This window comes from Citrus sinensis, chromosome 9, assembly GCF_022201045.2.
Source record: "Citrus sinensis cultivar Valencia sweet orange chromosome 9, DVS_A1.0, whole genome shotgun sequence".
In the NCBI taxonomy this organism is placed as follows: domain Eukaryota; kingdom Viridiplantae; phylum Streptophyta; class Magnoliopsida; order Sapindales; family Rutaceae; genus Citrus; species Citrus sinensis.
Window position 1 is genome coordinate 12,567,755 of NC_068564.1, and position 19,394 is coordinate 12,587,148.

At 32.2% G+C, this 19,394-nt stretch overlaps 1 protein-coding gene and 1 pseudogene across 2 annotated transcripts; one reads left to right on the top strand and one right to left on the bottom strand.

Moving 5' to 3' along the window:
* Positions 1 to 8,010: 8,010 nt before the first annotated feature.
* Positions 8,011 to 8,814, bottom strand: LOC127899759 (60S ribosomal protein L39-1-like; annotated as a pseudogene).
* Positions 8,815 to 8,819: 5 nt separating this feature from the next.
* Positions 8,820 to 14,837, top strand: LOC102608399 (cystathionine beta-lyase, chloroplastic). Of its 2 annotated transcripts, none has more exons than XM_006492446.4 (13): positions 8,820 to 8,930; positions 9,027 to 9,189; positions 9,279 to 9,394; positions 10,216 to 10,286; positions 10,414 to 10,505; positions 10,687 to 10,774; positions 10,854 to 10,965; positions 11,347 to 11,443; positions 11,536 to 11,617; positions 12,448 to 12,565; positions 13,623 to 13,730; positions 13,815 to 13,917; positions 14,317 to 14,837. In XM_006492446.4, exons 1-13 carry the CDS (start codon positions 8,865 to 8,867, stop codon positions 14,490 to 14,492), a joined length of 1,392 nt encoding a protein of 463 aa, XP_006492509.2. In that variant the 5' UTR covers positions 8,820 to 8,864; the 3' UTR covers positions 14,493 to 14,837. The 2 variants fall into 2 exon arrangements, with proteins under 2 accessions (XP_006492509.2, XP_006492510.2); XM_006492447.4 differs by having other exon boundaries at positions 8,826 to 8,930; positions 9,125 to 9,189.
* Positions 14,838 to 19,394: the final 4,557 nt, after the last annotated feature.

Below are 19,394 nucleotides of genomic sequence, written 5' to 3' on the forward strand. Positions count from 1 at the left end.
ATGACATGACTAACCACCTAACCCAGTGTGCACCTCAAACTCAATGACAAGGCAACTATTGATAATAATTAAAAAAAAAACTCCTCAAAAACCCAATACAATTTACTATCCTTTGAAGTTAGCTTCCTCTGCCCACTTGTAGTCCATGGTAACACAACAGCAATTTCAATCATATCCATTTCATTGTGTCCATGCTTAACCATGACTTCTTGAACTTCATGAAGCAACCTAATAATCTTATACACCACCCATTAATTTTAACCAATATGAAAAAAAAGGTAACATGGCTGTTAGCATATATGTATCCATAATATTGATTTTGATGATAACAAACAAAATTAAGAATGATTCAGTTTTTAAAAGCTCAAATTATTTTTATACATTTTAAATAAATCATTAGTTTCACATTTTAAAGGTTTTATATTTAATGGAAAAATGATTTTATGAAATTATTTTTTTTTCAAGTTTATGGTTTAATTGAAAGAGTTTTGAAAACTTTGAAATCAACAAGTATTGCTTGAAATTTTGGAGAATGATTTATTTGAAAAGTATTCATAGCATTTTGGGCTATATCATAATTTCAAAAAGTTTTGGAAATAGTAAGCATTATTTAGAAATTCTGAAATTGGACTTATTTGTTAAATGTATAACGTTTTGGGCCATAGTACAGTTATATAAAGTTTTGAGGTCAAACTATTATTTTACAAAATAATTCACTATAGCAGTCACTGTAGCAATTACTGTAGAAAACAGCAATCCGACATCTTGATAACGGCTCGCCGACATCTAACAGAATTGAAGATTAGCTTCTGGACACTAGCGGCGATTCGTCATCTAGATAACGGTTAACCGACATTGCACAGAGTTGAAAGATTAGCCTCTGGACACTAACAGCGATCCGACATCTATAAAACAGCGATTCGAAAATTTAAAAATTCAGCCCAACGGTTATATTGACCAGTCAAATGGCGATCCGACAGTGAGTAGAAAGTCAATAACGGCTAGTTTTCAACTCCAACTATAAATAAGTTCAATCCAATTCAAACAAGAAGAATTCTAACGATCATCATTAAGCAAAATATTGAGAATACAACTTTTATTGAGCTTTAAATCCTTGTATTCATCTCATTCATTCACACATTGAGCTTTCATTTGTGATCAAACACATTGTGTGAGAGAAATTCATTTGTAATCATTTTTGTAAAATCAAGTTAAAAGATTATAAGTATTGTGATACACTTGGGTTAAGAGATTGGGGATAATCTCTTGTTGTGAAGGTCCATTGACACCTTGGAAGTCAATTGTAAGCATTTGAAGCCTTGGAGGCTTGCTTAGTGAAATCCTCAAGCTCGGTGAGCTTGGAGGCGTGGACGTAGGCGGGGATTGCCGAACCACGTAAAAATCATTGTGTTTGCTCTCTCTTCCCTTACTCCTTTATTATTGTGCTTTATTGAATTTATTGTTTTTTATTCCATTAAGGCATTAGATTAAATTGTTGTGTGATTTGCTTAACTTAATTTTTAAAATTCCAATTCACCCCCTCTCTTGGGTTGCATAACTAGAATTTCATTTGGTATCAGAGCGAGGTGCTCTTTCGGAGACTTAACCGTCTAGAGTTAAAGATCCATAGCAACCCAAATTAGCTCAACCATCATGGAAGGCCAATCTACCGCTAGACCTCCATTTTTCGATGGAAATGATTACCCTTATTGGAAAACTAGGATGAGAATCTTTTTACAAGCCTTAGATTATGAAATATGGGAAATAGTTTGTGATGGTTCATTCATTCCTAGGAAGAATGCTTTAAGTGAGTGGATAGGAAAAATATGTCTTTAAATTCCAAGGTCATGAATGCTTTATTTTGTGCTTTAGATAAAAAGGAATTTCATAGAGTTTCAAATTGTTCTAATGCTTATGAAATTTGGAGAAAACTTGAAGTTGTGTATGAGGAGACTACAAACGAGGAGGAATCTCATGAAGTGTCAAATTTGGCACTTGTGGCAATTGGAGATGAATCAGATGATGAACTTGATGAGGTAAGTGATCTTCCCAATTATGATGAATTACATGATGCGTTTAAAAAATTGTATGATGAATTGATAAAAGTTGGTAAAAAGAATGCAAGTCTTAAAAAGAAAACGGTAGAGCTCACAAATGAAAATGAATCTCTAAGTACAAAGATTAGTTGTCTAGAATTAGAAAATAAAACATTGCATGATAGAGTTACATTATCAAATGAGAAACCTAGTACTTCACACAAGCATCTAGAATCACATGTAAATGACTTGAAAAATGAAAAAGATGCCTTGCAAAAATCCAATGTTTCATTAAATGAAAAGATCAAAGAATTGGAATTAGATAATGAAATGTTACATGATAGAATTGCATCATTCACATGTAAACAAAGTATTTCATATGAGCATGAGAAATCACATGTTGATGAATTAATAAAAGAAAATGAAGTGCTTAGAAAGAAGAGCAATGAGTTAAATGAGATTGTCTTAAAATTCACAAATGGTCAAAAGAACTTAGAAAAATTGTTCAACTCTAAAAAATGTGTATTTGATAAAGGAAGACTTGGATATAAGCCTAACTTGAAACAAAAATATTATAAGAATTATTTTGTTAAGGCTGCCTCCACAAGTGATCATAAAATTGTTTGTCATTATTGCAATCAAAATGGTCATATGAGTTTTAGATGTCCAGTTAAGAGAAATGTATATTATGAAGTCAAGTGTATTTGGGTTCCAAAAGGCACAACTTGAATATTTTCTTTGTAGGTACCACAATCAAAGAATGACGGAGAGTTCCTTGATAAAAGCTTATGAGGATAATCACTTGATCATGATGTAAGAAAAAATGATTTAATTGTTTTGGTAACAATTATTGCCTTATTGATTATAAGTGATGGTCTTTTATTCTTAGTAAGTATTTAATAATTCATTTGGTATCATAACATTAAGTGCATTAACATGAAGTGAATAAGTTTATTTTGCCTATTTATTATGTTGAGTGGATCATGAAAAATGGATAGTAGCTTGAATTTATGAAAGTATACTTGTATGTTTACATAATTGAATTATCATTGTGTTTAACTTTGAGTGCTTTATCATGATGAATGAATATATATATATATATATATGATGATAGCTTGTCAACTCATCATGATGGATTTGTTTGATTTTAATGATTATGTAATGCCTAAGCATGATAAATATGAATGCTTACATATTTCATGATTGTGTGATGTATATGCATGATAGATGAGTTATATGTTATTTCTTGTATTAGAAGTGATCATGGTGGAGTATTTGAAAATCATGCATTTGAGAATTTTTGTAATGATTTTGCCATTGAGCATCAATTTTCATTACTTAGGACTTCACAACAAAATGGAGTTGTAGAGAAAAAGAATATGTCTATTCTAAACATGGCTAGGACCGTGTTAATTAGATCTCATCTCAATAAAACTCCCTATGAGCTTTGGAAAGATAGAAAACCCAACATTGGTTATTTCAAAGTTTTTGGATGCAAATGTTTTATTTTGAACATAAAAGATAATCTTGGCAAATTTGATCCAAAATTTGATGTTGGTATTTTTTTCTTGGCTATTCAATCACAAGCAAAGCTTGTAGATTGTATAACAAAAGAACTTTGGTTGTGGAAGAATCTATACATGTTACATTTGATGAATCTAATTCTTCTTCTATGGAGAAAGTTGTTGTTGATGATGATGTAGATGAAAAGCTAGAAGAAGATTCATCAAAGGATAGCCAAAAGAATGCACCACTTGAAAATCAAGAGGAGCAACATGAAGAAACAAATGCGGAGTAAAATTAGGGGAGATTTTACCGAAATTTTTGCTCGCACAAAATGGGTAATATCTTCATCGAATTATTTTTGATAATCTTGTTTCGATTGCATCTATCAATCATTTTTTTTATATGATGAAGTGAGAAATAAATATGATATGTTTTTGAATAAAATCATTTTGGTTAAAATTTTAAATTGGCCATCTATTTAGGGGGAGCATACAATATGATTTTGGATAATATATATTTTGAATTTTTTTTGTTGTCCAAAGGGAGAGACAACGTAATATATCATTTCAATGTTGTCAAAAGGAGGAGAATAATATGCACTTTGAGTATTGTTTTGATGATTGATATGTGATTATGGTGATGATTTTGGGATATGATGATGATTTGACTACATGGTTGTTTTATATGATAATTTCATAAGTTGTTGATTTGGTAATTGATGGAATAATAGTTCATGATCTTTTTATGGTTGATGAATTATGTGATGATTTGTATATGGAGTTGGCTTGTATCATGATTTATAATAATTTGGGAGTAATATTATTAAACTTGTATTTGAGGTGATGCTTGTTGTACGAGAATATTTGGTTCAACATACATATATATATACATGTGGAAGACGAAAAACCAGAACGCAACACCTCCTAGTTCCTCTTCTCTTTCTTGACTTCTTCTCTATCGGGGAAAGAGAAAGGAGGACCACGCTCATGCTGCCACTGCTGTCACTTCCATTCAAGTGAGTTGACGCTGCAGTTTCTACCCATTCTCGATTTGCTTCCTCATTCCAGTTGCTGTCATCTCAGTTATCGCTGCCTCTAGCTTCTTTCGTCGTTGTCAGCCGCACAAGTGAAGGTAATACATGTGGTTCCAAATGGTGCATGAATAACTGTTTGCAATTCAATCTTCTTTTGGGCATGGGTAAGAGGCGTCACAGGCACTGAAACTGTTCAATCTTCTTTTATGTGATGGTTGTTTGTAATTGTTGCTGATTTGGTTTTTTAACATTGTAATTGTGGTTGTTGAGTGTTAATGGTGATAAGTTATTGATCTATTATATATGTTTGGGGTTGACCTATGTTACAATTGTGGTAATGTACTATAGTTTTTGTTCTTATTCAATAAAGTTGTTGGATGCTTTCTTGTTTAATTTAACGGCTGAAATTTATTGATAACTTAAACTGTCAACCGTTGAAGTCCGTGTTGGAGAAAAATAAGTTTTTTTTTTTAATTTTTTATAAAAACTTTTAGGATCGCTCTCATACAATATATAAGAATTTGTAATTTAGAAATTGTACCTTAAAAATCCGATTTGGCTTTTTCTGCTGAGGTGATTTAGGCTCCCAGATCACGATCTGTCACTACCACTCCTGTCAGATCACGATCTGTCACCACCACTCCTGTCAGATCACGATCCGCCACCAAATAATCTTCCAGGCTATGACTCAAGTTTGATATGCGCTTGACATGTGGGCGCCTTTATCACCACTAAAGCAACTAGCACGGGAAAATTTTTCTCTCAACAATAAAGAGAAAAATCTTTTTCTCTGATCTGTATAAAGTGGCTACTCTATTTCTTTTGGGAAAAAATAAGCCTTTTTATATTTCTCTCTAGTGGAAACCCTAGGCTCCATTTTTTATATTATTTAATTCTATTAAATCAAGTTTGATTTAAATTAAAAATAATAAACCAAAAGTAACGTTACTTCTTTCTTGTCATAGGGGCCCACCTTGTAAAATAAAACAAGACCCCTTAGACACAAGTACATTACATGGAGCCTCCCACTAAATAATATATTTAGGCTTTTAACCTAAATATCTAGTTATCTTACTTATTAATCCAGTAGTGGTGCAATTAATTAAATAAGCTAACCCGGGGATCATTTGAGAACATACAATAGTAGCTACAATAATTAGGCCTGTAATTAAACTATCCCAATTATTTAATTCTAAATTTACTCCACTAAAAGATTGGAACTGACCTCCATAATTGTATGCTCGAATAATAATTAATCCCAAGCCACATCGATTTCTTTACTGCATAATCCTTTATACCACATCATTTAATTAAATCGATATCTCAATTGTCCAATCGATTTAATTACATCTTATTCCTTGATACTTACTGGTTTTCTCTAATGATCATTTTCAACATACTAAATATGTTGACACACTCTGGCCAGAGAATTCTATGATCAAGTGCCGAAAACCCATCAAGAGATGTGTTGTACAAATTTTATATTGTTAATCTCTAACTCCAATACTCATAATTACTCCCACCAAGATACCGGGTAATCTTGACCACAATTGTGTGTCGTGCCCATTGGTAACTCAAATGGAATAACAATTACAATCATGAAATCATAACTAACTCAAGATTAATATTACAGTAAAATTAATGCCCATGAGATTTAATAAGTCTAACAGTCATTTAAATGTTAATTAAATCTCATATGTGATCCAACTCAATGTAATCAAACTACATCAGTAAATTCATACATGATTAAGACAAATCATTCAATGAATTTACTACAGTCTAAACATAAATAGAGTGTCCAACTCTATTTATCAACTGCGAACTTAATTTATTTAATCATAAGATAACTTGTATTTATGTCTTCTGTGAATCCATATGATGATCACATAAATACATATAATATGATTAAACGGACCTTATTCAAAATATTTATGCAATTGAAAATATCTTCAATATTTTATTAATCAGAAAATAAATTAATATGCTTTAAAAGAGCATATAATCCCAACAATCTCCCACTAGCTCTTAAAGCATATATGACATATTGCACATGCTCTAGGGCTCTAAGTGTAGGTTATAAATGTTTCCCACTAATGGCCATTGTAATAAGATCTGTCATATAACATCTAATGCCATTTGGGGTACTGTCATATAACCTTTCTACACTGTTCCCTTATAAGATTATACTTCCTCACAATATGTTTTGTTTCTTGTGGTTTCTTGGTTCCTTAGAATAGCTACCACACCACCATTATCACAAAATAGTTTAAGAGTGCAGTTACAACAAGTACCACCTCAAGATCTTATAGGAACCTGCAGAGCCATACAGCTTCTTTTGCAGCTTCAGATGCAGCCACATATTCAGTTTCAGTTGTGGAGTCTGTGATACAAGATTGTTTCACACTCCTCCAACTAATAGCTCCACTTCCTAATGTAAACATATAGCCAGAAGTTGATTTTCTAGAATCATTATCTGACATAAAGTCAAAATTAGTATAACCCACTAGAATGAGTTCATCACCAGAATATACAAGTATATAATTTTTAGTTCTTTTCAAATGCTTCATTATATGCTTGTCTGCAGTCCAGTGTTCAGGTCCAGGATTTGATATCTGCTAACCATCCATACTGCAAAACAGATGTCTGAAAGCATGACATACATGAGACTTCCCACTGCTTCTGCATAGGGAACTCGTCTCATTCTCTTTATCTCTTCAGATGCTTTTAGGTGATTGATCCTTAGAGAATGCAATTTCATGTTTGAATGGTAATAAACCAGTCTTGAAATTTTTCATGCTAAATCTAGTCAATATCTTGTCGATATAGACCGCTTGAGACAAGGATAAAGTTTTATTCTTCCGGTCTTGTAGTAATTTGATACCAAAAATATAACTTGCCTCTCTTAGATTTATTTATCAATTGCGAACTTAATTTATTTAATTATAAGATAACTTATATTTATATCTTCTATGAATCCATATGATGATCACATAAATACATATAATATAATTAAACAGATCTTATTCAAAATATTTATACAATTAAAAATATCTTTAATATTTTATTAATAAAAAAATAATTAATATACTTTAAAAGAGCATATAATCCCAACATTCCGTTAATGAGCGTCGGCTGGAGAAAGTTTTTATCAAATGCGTGCTATTGATTGAATTCTAGTAGTCCCGTTATCTTTTTCAGATCAACAGCAAACAAATGTCAGTATGCCAAACGCAAAAGCTATGTTGCAATTGAAGAATATGATACCTTCATGGCTGAAGAATTTATGAGAATTCCCCTCTCTCTTTCACAAAATTTTCTTTTACTGGTTCAAAAATTGAAACCCATTAAACCCAAATGCAGAAGTCAGAAATGAGAGAGCCGACAAAGGAAACAAGTCGAATTTTATAATTGCAAGTTAACTCAAAACGACTCAAAATGTATTAAGGACTCTTAATGAGTTCCTTATACAAATGGGTTTTCCAATACTAAATTAAAAACATAAAGCCTGGTATCATAGTCGAAATTACTTCGAGATAAGCTTAAAACAAACTCAATAGCAGATCAATCTGATTAAAAGCAACTTAGAATCCAAGCTTTGTGCGGTGCCAGTGCATGCGCTTTGCATTTTATCTGATAGTGTTGTCAGTGCGCATACAGATCCAGTGAGGGATGGGCCAGTTTTGCCTCATCTTCTTGCCAAGCTTCTTCTTAATCATAAGTTTTTTCAGTGACGGCAGTATCGCTTCTTCGTTCAATTGGCTGCAACAAAAACCCTTGAGTAGTAAAAACCCGAGTACGATAACCGATTCTTTGCCGACTTCTCCGGTTTCATTTAAGAGAAACATGGCCATTTCTTGAGCATGGGATCACTTAGTTTTTAATCCAATGGTTATATTAGGTAAAGATAAAAACTATTGTATTATACCACAGTTTCAATGTAGGGAAATCCCTTATTTGTGATTAGATATTCATTTTTGTTTTCCATTTTTGCATCATTGAGCTGGGTTGGTATTTTATTTTGGAATTTTAGGTGGCTGCCTGGCTGGGATTTGATTCATTTTGAAATTAAATTAAATTTTGGAATATGTTGTAACCCGAATTGCAACTAAAACCAAAGTTTAAACCCGAATTTTCAAGAAAGTCGAAAGCCGAATTAAATCGGTTCGGTTCGGCTCGGAACTCGATTTGCCCCGCTACCCACTTGTACTTACTATAACAGCTAACATCAGTTAAAAATATCGCTTTTGCAGCAAAATTCAATTTGGCACCAAAGTCGAAAATAAAGACAAATGATGGCCTCTTCTCTCCATCTCAAGCCTTTCGTCTCCGATGCCTACACTGATCTCACCAACAGTGTAAGTCCTTTTTTTTTTTTTTTTTTACATTATTGCAACATGCTTTTAAGTTTATTTAAAGCATCCATTAACAAGAATCTCGGTCAAAAATTTTAGGGTTCTTCAATACCTTTAAATTCCCCAACAAGCTTTGGGTTTAGTAAAAGGCGGATAATATTTGCGAAGGAATTAAAACTGAATTGCTCGATAGACAGGGAAAAGGAAATTGATGTCAGCACTTCAGCTCTTGTGGATGATGTAGCTGAGTGTTTGGAAGAAGGTCTGTTTTTTGAGTTGAGGTTTATTATTTGTTTTACTTTATTAGTGTTTATTTATTTATTTATTTTTTATAATCATCATATCCTCCAGAAATGAGCGTGGAGGAGGAGCCTGGTGTTTCTACATTATTGATGAATTTTTCTAATGAGTTTGATCCTTATGGTGCGTTGAGCACTCCGCTTTATCAGACTGCGACATTTAAGCAAGTAAGCCTGTGGGACTAGTCTGTGTTGGAAAGTTTTATTCATTTTTACCTCCGCAATATAAACTTACTGATTGTACAATGTGATAGCATATTCTTTTGGCCATATTTTACATTCTGAATTGGCAACTTCGAATATGGGATATGACTGTCTTGATTAATAGTTACTTCCAAGGGGGTAATTACGTGAGAAGTGAAATCTGTTTTATTAAGTGTCAAGCTAAATATGCATTGTAAATTTTCTTATAAAACATTAATTTTTGTTGAAGATAACAAACTATCTAACTTAAATGAGTGCCATCCTTGCATGCATAGCGTGTTAGTTTACTTATTTAGAAAATTATTTGAACGTGAGAAATTTGCTAAATGGATAAAATAGAAAGGGAAAACTTTGGTGTAAGTATACTTTGACATTTTAAAGAATGCAAAGACTTTAAAACATTTTGAAATGGGAAGATAAGTGATGATTTTAAAGGTCAAGGGATCTGATTCTGAAACCTTACCTAATTTAATGCTATGAGGGGGAGGGAATTTGATGATCACTGATGGTTCATGACTTTCAATACAGTCCTATATTGGTTTGCATATATCATGAATGGTTATTGACTTATTGTTTCCCCACTTGTGCATTCCTCAGTGCAATGTTGATGTAATGTAAGGCTTATTTGATCTGAGATGAAAGTTTTCTGTTTATGTATGTAATAAGGATTATGCTAATAGAAAATCGCAATGAACAGACACACGAATGCATATGAAATTTCAGCTCTATTATACAAATACACAAATGCACATTATTTTTGAGTTTCCATATAATCTGTTTCCTAGCCTTCTGCGACAGAGAATGGCGCCTATGATTATACCAGAAGTGGAAATCCTACACGAGATGCCTTAGAAAGGTGATCATGCTTGTTTAAGTACTCGAGACATTTGAAATAGTTTTGCCAATTATCATTTATCAGAGTGCAATTTCTATGACTATTTCTGCTGGGCTTTATCTCCATTATTTTTATCCTTATTTATTAGCCTCCTTGCAAAGCTTGATAAGGCCGACCAAGCGCTTTGCTTCACCAGCGGAATGGCTGCTTTGGCTGCTGTTACTCATCTTCTTGGAACTGGTGCTTTTCTATTTTAGTTATTTATGATCATCATTATTATTATTATTATTTCTTTTGCATTTCATTTATTGAATTAATTATGTTTGTAATCTTTCTTTCATGGAGGTGCTCATTTTAGTAAATATCTTTTTTGTCCTTTCAATAGCTAATAACTAGTTTGGTATGTTTCATGTACTTGTAGGTGAAGAAATTGTTGCTGGAGATGACCTGTATGGTGGTACTGATCGTTTGTTATCACGAGTAACTCCTAAAACTGGGGTTGTAGTGAAGTTAGTATATCCTCTTGTTTTGCTCATTGTGATTTTGCTGTAGTTGAAATTTGAGGTAATTATGCATGAAAATATTTAGGCGTGTGAATACATGCGATCTAGATGAGGTTGCCTCTGCTATTGGTCCTTGGACAAAGCTTGTCTGGGTGGAAAGTCCAACCAACCCTCGACAACAAATTTGTGACATTCGTGTAAGACATTTAGCTTTTTAAAATTATGAATCTTGTTTTTTAGTACATTTAGGTTGTTCGATCGCTTGCTTAACCTATTGATGTTTATTAATCTGATGATATGTAAATTATCATGCTCAAGAACTTACAGATTATGCCTGTGTTCTGATGCTTCCATTATAATTTAGTATACTGGGCCGTTTGGGTTCTTTAAACAATAAGCTCTGCTAAAACAATGGACACCATGCTCATTTTCTCTTCTTATTTGGATATATATATAATTTTTTTTTGGATACTTTGATTTATCTTTAGATTTATGTATCTTTGGTTTCCACTGCTGTCGTTAAATAAAATGGGGTGATGCTAATTGCAGAATTCTTTTCCATTTCATATAATTTGTAGAAAATTGCCGAAATGGCTCATGCACATGGTGCTCTTCTGCTAGTGGATAACAGCATTATGTCCCCTGTATTATCTCGACCTCTGGAACTCGGAGCAGGTATCAGATTAGTTACATAACTTGAGTTTTAATGAACAGCTGTTATTCCTATAAATTATGGGTTTTTTGTGATTGGTCCATCTCTGTTTCAGACATTGTGATGCACTCAGCTACTAAATTTATAGCTGGACATAGTGATGTCATGGCAGGTGTGCTTGCTGTAAAAGGAGAAAGGTTATTGTTCGCGCTTTTAACTGCAATTTTTGGGATTTATTTTACTTTTCTTTTACAGTTTCTTCTGAACTTTCGTTTGAATCATTTTGTTTCTCTCCTTGTGAAGAGTAGCTTGTAGGCTTTTAGAGGGTGTACCAGTGTGCCACATTTGTGTTTATAAGAGTTGTGCTCCATGAAACGCACAAAGATACTTGTATTAATAGAAAAGGAAAGAAAAAGAAAAGTAATTGAGACCACTTTATTGGTTGAAAATAATGCATTGACGTGTTTTTGCAATCAAACACGCCGTTTAACCTGGTACTTCTGGTCAAAAGTATTCCTATTCTATTGTGTTATGACCAGTGAGTTCTTGTCTTTTTTTAACTGTGTTGGATGGGTTAAGGTTCCTCCTAAGAGATAAATTCACTTTGTTTGCTATGATATAATTGAGTGTTGCACATAAAAATGTCTTATGAATTAAGATTTTCATCTTCACTTGTAAGAAAATAGTTTCTTTTTACCCTTTTATTTATAGAACATAATAATCTATGGTTATTCTAATATAATGTGGACTTGTTATTACCTTGTATAGGAATTATGGCTATAGTAGTTTTATTTTTCTAGAATACTGTTTTTGCATAAATAATGTGATCCTAGTTGAACTTCACAATGTCTAAAACTTCAGTTTGTTTGTTTTTAAGTAACTTTTGAAATTTCAAGTCTATTTAGTTTTCAGAACTTTTAAAATACTTATAATAAATGATATGCAAGTTACTAAAGTGCATCAATTTTGAATTTGACTAACAGCAGAGGATACATCTTATTTAGCCACTTGTCTCTACATTTATCAGGTTGGCAAAAGAGTTGTATTTTCTGCAAAATGCAGAAGGCTCTGGGTTAGCCCCATTTGATTGTTGGATTTGTTTGCGAGGTGTCAAGACCATGGCTTTACGTGTGGAGAAGCAACAGGTGTGCTTCTTTGACCTGCTCTGAGTAGATTAAGTCTTTTTGCATGCTGTTATGTTTTGAGTAATGTTGTTACGTCGTTTTTTTCTATAATAAAATTAATTGTCAAGACCATTCCATCAATTCAGTTCTACTGGTTTACTTGGAATGTGTGTTAAGATAGTGCTCACGTCTGAACTTTGACTCGTCGGTTGTGTTTATAATGTCCAATACCATGTTGCTTCTTTCAAAGTTCTCTAGTTAGATGTCAATCATCTAATAAACATCTGACACTTGTGCCAAATAAGTGACTGCTAAAAGTTAACAATGATGTAATTTACAGCAACTTGAACGTGCAAAGGTGCGGCATTAAGTATAATTTCCTTTTTCTTTACCTTTCTTAATTGGGAGGGTTTGGGCTTTTGTTGCTTCTGGTCTTTGGACTTGTCCTCATATTTTTGGACTTTTAGTTCCTCCCCTCTGTACATTTTCAATTTTTAAGTTACTTATCTTTTGTTCCTGAGCCAAGAAAGTAGAAAAATGTCACTGATACTGTCCACTTTACGGTCAATGTTGAAAGTCAGATTTTGGAATGATGAAAAATGAAAATGTTTTTTGTTGTGCTTCCATGGAAATGTGCTCTTATTAATTGTGCAGAATCTTACTCAGTACTCTGAAGCTTTGTTTATATGGAGTAAAGATCCTTGCTTCGGTAGTGATCAAAGCTATAACCCCATACCGTAGACTTGTTAAGAATTTAGACTTAGTTGATATTCATTTAGAGAATTCTGCATCTGGAGTATGATAGACTAATAGATATGGTTACTGCTGATTGTGGATGTGGTTATGATATAGGGAATTTTACTTGGTTCTCTCAAATTTAATGGCTAAATTACTTGTTTGCTTGCACTAAATTTATTACAGCTTTTGGATGCCAAGTTCCTCACAAGTTTGAAAGATCTGTGAAAGGTTACATGGAGCACTTTGTTGCTGCTTTTAGCCTACTTCTGCTTCTTATGTTTTGTGTGAAAGATCTGTTTTAGTGTTAAACCTGCAACTGAGACATTTGCATTCTTTGCAGGATAATGCTCAGAAGATAGCTGAGTTCCTTGCTTCCCATCCGAGAGTGAAGAAAGTTAACTATGCAGGTCTCCCTGAGCATCCTGGACATGAGTTACACTATTCTCAGGTGCTGTCAGATAATGGACCTTGAAACTTATTTCTACAATCTGTTTTGCTTATCATTAATGAGACCTTGTGGTTGCTCTTCCAGGCAAAGGGGGCTGGCTCTGTACTTAGCTTTCTGACAGGGTCACTAGCACTCTCAAAGCATGTTGTTGAGACTACAAAGTACTTCAGCATTACGGTCAGCTTTGGTAATCCACCTATTCGATATTCATGCATGACTGCATATTCTTCTCTTGAAAATTTTGAAGTTTAAATACAGGTCTGGGTATTGGTGCCTGTATAATATACACCGCAAAATACTTAGTAAACTTGAATATCATAAATTTAAAACAGGAAAGAATGAACAAAGAATCTTTCCCATGGGTATAATTTCAATACTATGAATGGCAGAATTGCGTTACTGTGTATATTGTGTTTTTGATGATGCCTTTTATTGGAATCATTTTTTCAGTGGTTATTAAACCAATTTTATGTAGCCAATTGTAGAATTTGGTGAACTTGCTTTGTCTTTGAAGCTACAATGCAAGTTCTGCCCATATTTTGTGATTGTCTCTTGTAGTGATGGTGTGATTATGTTCTGTTTGTAGGGAGTGTAAAGTCACTCATAAGCATGCCCTGCTTTATGTCCCATGCCAGCATACCAGTTGAAGTGCGCCAAGCAAGAGGTCTAACTGAAGATCTTGTCCGTATATCTGTGGGAATTGAAGATGTAAATGACTTGATTTCTGATTTAGACAAAGCACTCAGGACTGGGCCTCTGTAGTGTATTACTCATGATTCTCCTTCATTCGGTATTATGGATAATGTTTTAGGCCCAGCGCTCTCCAAATTGGCAGATTTGATTTCATATATATCTTTTTCTGGTGCATGGACGATCTCAGTCTAGATATTCCGATTGTCCATGGAAATGGAAAGCCAAAACTTTCGTTTTTTTTTAATATTAGGCAACCTTGTTAATTATATTTCTTAGCCAAGTGACGGAAACAAGATCTTTCTATTTCTTTTTCTGGAGCATGGACGATCTCAGTCTTAAGTATTCTGATTATGCATGGAAATGGAAAGCCAAAACTTCTGTTTATTAATATATATTTGGCAACTTTGTTAATTATATTTCTTAGCCAAGTGAAATTCTATAGTATCTCTATTTGCGGCTTTCTTGGTGGCAGATTTTCTCTCTTAATTTCTTTTACCATGACATATCATTTTGAAATTATAAAATCCATTTCTCCAAGTTGAACAAATTTTATTGTAGAACTCAGATTGTAGCTTAATGCTGTCGCTGATGGTGCCATCCTTGCCACTTTGTGGTCAACAAAGTTGCAAGGCCTTGGAGTCACCTTAATACTATACTCATATCGCAAAGTATACCATCCATTTTAAAGTAGCTGCTGCATGCATCTATATTCTGGTGTCTTAAACAATCCCAAAAAATATTAGAATCCCTTATTTTGAAGGGGATATAAAGGCTTGAAGCTATATTGAACATCCTGATGGGACAAGATTCCATTTTGCCATTGCACCAAATTACCCAAGAGAGCACTACAAACAATTCAAGGTCAGTTTTTAATAAAATATTTCATCACAAACACATGCCAAACCATTCAAGATGGACATTTTCCCACGAATCACTAAATATCGAATATCTCCAAATTTTTATTTAACTAATGCATAGAAAGGATATTGATATGTGAGTTTACATCATCAGCACCAATGTTTTTTTTTTTTTGATAGATTTTGATGGCAATTGTCAAGAAGTGTTTGGATATGTAAGACGCATGGTAGAATTATAAACTTTTTGTACAAATTGTCTTGTATGATATAGTTTTATAGTGTTGGTTGAATGAAAACAATGCATGATTCATATTATTTACAATAATTTTTTGCGACTCTAATATTAATGTTGATGATAAGTATAGTTTTCAATTTGAGTGCGCATATGTGACAAGATTCCTTAGGGTATGTTTGTTACCGTGATATTTCCTTTTATGAAATCATAAAAGTGTAAAATTTGTTTCTGGATGCGGTTTTTTTTTTTTAACTATAAACAAAAAATGCGAAATTCAAATAGTTCTTGTTTCCCACTTTTTTCTTTATAAAAGTCGAGAACGTTTTTTCCCTGTTATAATGAGTTCCACATGTAATGCAATAATTACTACTAAAGTTTAGTGGGGTCCATGTATTTGTTAGAGAAATTGTTTATTATATAATAAATCTGTAAAATGTTTTGCATGCATTTAAATTATAGCTCGTACGCTACTTTATATATAGAACAATATTAACAATAAAATATTAATTTAGCACAAATAAAATAAGTAAATGTAACAATCAATAAATAGTTTTAAAATTCTCATGAATCATTTAAATAAAAAAATAATTTCTTTAAAACCTAAGAAATTTACAAAATCTACTGATGTTTTTTTCTTAAAGTTTGACTAAATTTTTATTTTAAAAACGTATTAAAATTAAACATATATTTATATAATGTATCTATTGGAATATTTCTTTTTCTAAAAAATTATACTAACAAAATTTTCATTATTTTTGTTTTTCAAGACAAATACCAAATGCATTTCATTTTCAGACATTAACTTAAAATTAAACTGCCAAACATGTTTTTATTTTTAATAAAAGAGTGGGGCTATTTGAACCCACTAAATTACTCACTAAACCCATTTGCTAAATAAACCCAACTTCAAATTTTAAAATTTTTAATTTTACTCAATAAACCTACTTAAATATCCTTACTAAACCCAATTTTTATATTAATAGTGATTTTACTCATTAAACCCATATGATAAATGTTTCATTGAAACTTTTTTTTTTTTTGGTCCTAAGAAAGTTTTTTCAAAAAAGTTTTTTTCGAAGAAAGTTATGCAAGGAATATGATTTCATAGTGCATCATGTTGGTGGTTTTCAACAATATAATTTCCATTTATCGGTTCAGAAGTTTTGAAATGATGAAAGCTCAACCAAATGAGTCAAAATGGATGCTTCTCCATTGTTCAGGTTTGTTATCATCAAGTTATGTCAGCAAGCTTGATTTCTTAGTTAAGAACTGCATATTTACAATGATTGTTCATGAATTTTTCATATGATAGAGCAATACCATGAGAAAGAAACATTTTAAAGAGTGAATAAATATAAAAATATTTTAAAAATATATGGCTTGACAGAAGAATCACACCTGTTGATTGATTAGGATTTAATGAAAATATGATTAGGGCTTAAGAAAATTATGTTGAATATGAAGATGGGTTGAAAGAGTAAAAATTTTGTTTTTTTTTAATTATATTTTAATGTCCATAACTATAATTTGATTCAGGGGTGTTTTAATCATAAAAAAATATTTTCAAAAGTGGGTTTAGTGAGTAATTTGGTGGGTTCAAATAGCCCACCCTTAATAAAAACTAATCAATCTTGTTCTATAAAACAAAATAAAAAGCATCATAACAAAAATTACCAAAATAGAGAGGAAATGAGCAGAGGGGAAAAAATAAGGGAAAAAAGATTAATTCTATGTCCGACCAAACAATAAAAATGAGATTGACCCCCTTTTTTCACTCATTTTCTTTCCTTCTCATTCCTTTCCATTCCTCTTCTTTCTTACCATTTCTTCCAACCAAACAAGGGCTTAAAGGCTTGGAAGAGTTAAAAAAATAAAACATGGTTTACACATTTACATTGATCGACTACTTGTATAGTTAAATGAATAAGAGATAAAATTTAGAGATCTTCTACTCATTTTGTCTTTGAATTTTTCTTGTCTTTACTACTTCCAAACATATTTTGAGACATGTTAGCATTGGCTTGGTGAAATGTTGAAACCAATTTGTCAACATCAACAACAATTTGTTCATCTAATTTAGACTTCCTCATGTGTGATGATTGTGAACATGATTGAGTAGTGTATTGAGAATTTGAAGGCAAGGTAGCAGACATCAGAGAACCTTCATCATCAATCTCATTATCACCATCATGAATTTCTTCCTGAAGTGTTCATTAGCCATATCATTTGGAGTTTCTACCGAACTTCCCGTTGGATGACCTTTTCCAAATATGTTTGCTAACCTCTCATAATCTGGAAATTGCTTATCTCTCCAAGTGCTTACATCTTTATGGGATTACAATAACAAAACAACATAATTAAATAAATTCTATTATGTTCATAATAAACAAATTAAAGACAATTTTTGTAAATGATGACATAAAAAGAAATCATTTTCTTTATTTTAAATTCAAAATGTTAACCTCCACATATGATCTCCATACTTTTTCACTGTCAACCACTACACATTTTCTCTCATCATTTTAGCCAAAACTGTTAGTTTTCAACATATCAAATATCACTCCATAACTTTTCTTCCATATCCTTGTCTTAGAGTCAATATGTGGATACGTCTTCAAACCGCTCCTTGGTAACAGTTTTTCTAATTTATTTTCCATACATTTGTAACTTCCAGATTTAAAGGTGTCGTTATCAGCTTGACCACCATTTTGCAACTACAACATCTAAAATATTCAACATTGCTTCATCTTCATCTTTTGTCCATTTTTGTCTTGAGCTTGTCTTATTTCCAACAGTATGGCTTGGTCCTTCACTCTCTATTCCTACAAAAAAAATATTATACCAATTTTTTAAACAAGTAACTAAAATATAGCACTAATTCAAATTCACATCAATAACCCTTGATAAATTTCTAATAACATCAAATATAAACAAAAGGTTACAATCTTAGATACTTTCTTAATGATATCTATATATTAACAAAAGTATAGCCTTAGATGTTTTCCTAATGACATCTATATATTAGCAAAAGTACAGGCTGACATCCATATATTAACAAAAGTACAGGCTCATATGCTTTTCTAATGACATCCATATACTAACAAAAGTACAAGCTTTGATGCTTTCCTAATGACATCTATGTATTAACAAAAGTACAACCTTAGATGAGTCCTAATTTCCAAGCCAATTATTATACATAGCAACAGCTAAATCATTCCTTTAACTCGTCTACTGGTTTCAAGCTTCACTGCTACCTATGTTATCATTATCTTCTACTTCAATATTAGATATGTCAACTAATTCATGCTCCATAGGATCCACAAACATTTCTCTCCTAATTGATTATGCAATAAACATCATGCAGTAATAATGCGACATTGGGTTTTAATTGAATAAAATGAAGGACTTCAAAGAATGGCCCATTGCATTTTGAGCAATCTAAAACACCGCACAATAACGTTTCTTGCTGATGAATGTTTCATGTTAAAAAATTCTTCTTTATTGCAAGGAGCACACCCATCTCTTCATTCTGATAAGTGATATTTTGTTCCCCTACATGGTGCTAGGAATTCTTCAGCATTTGTATATCTGGCATCCATAAGATAGTAGTAACCTATTTATTTCACATAAGCATTAATATAATTTTGTTTTTGAATATGTAATTTAATTAAATTAATTTTTTAAGTTAAGTAATACTTGCAGGAACTTTTAAACTAGTTAGTTTATTTAATGCATCGCAAATTACTCTTGAGCCAGAGGCAGAGCCTTCCCATCCGGCTTTTATGAAGATGAATTTCATATCTTGTGAACATACCTGTAAAATATTTGTAGCAATCTAACCCTTTCCTGTTCAATACTTGTCCTATAATTTTTTGGCAC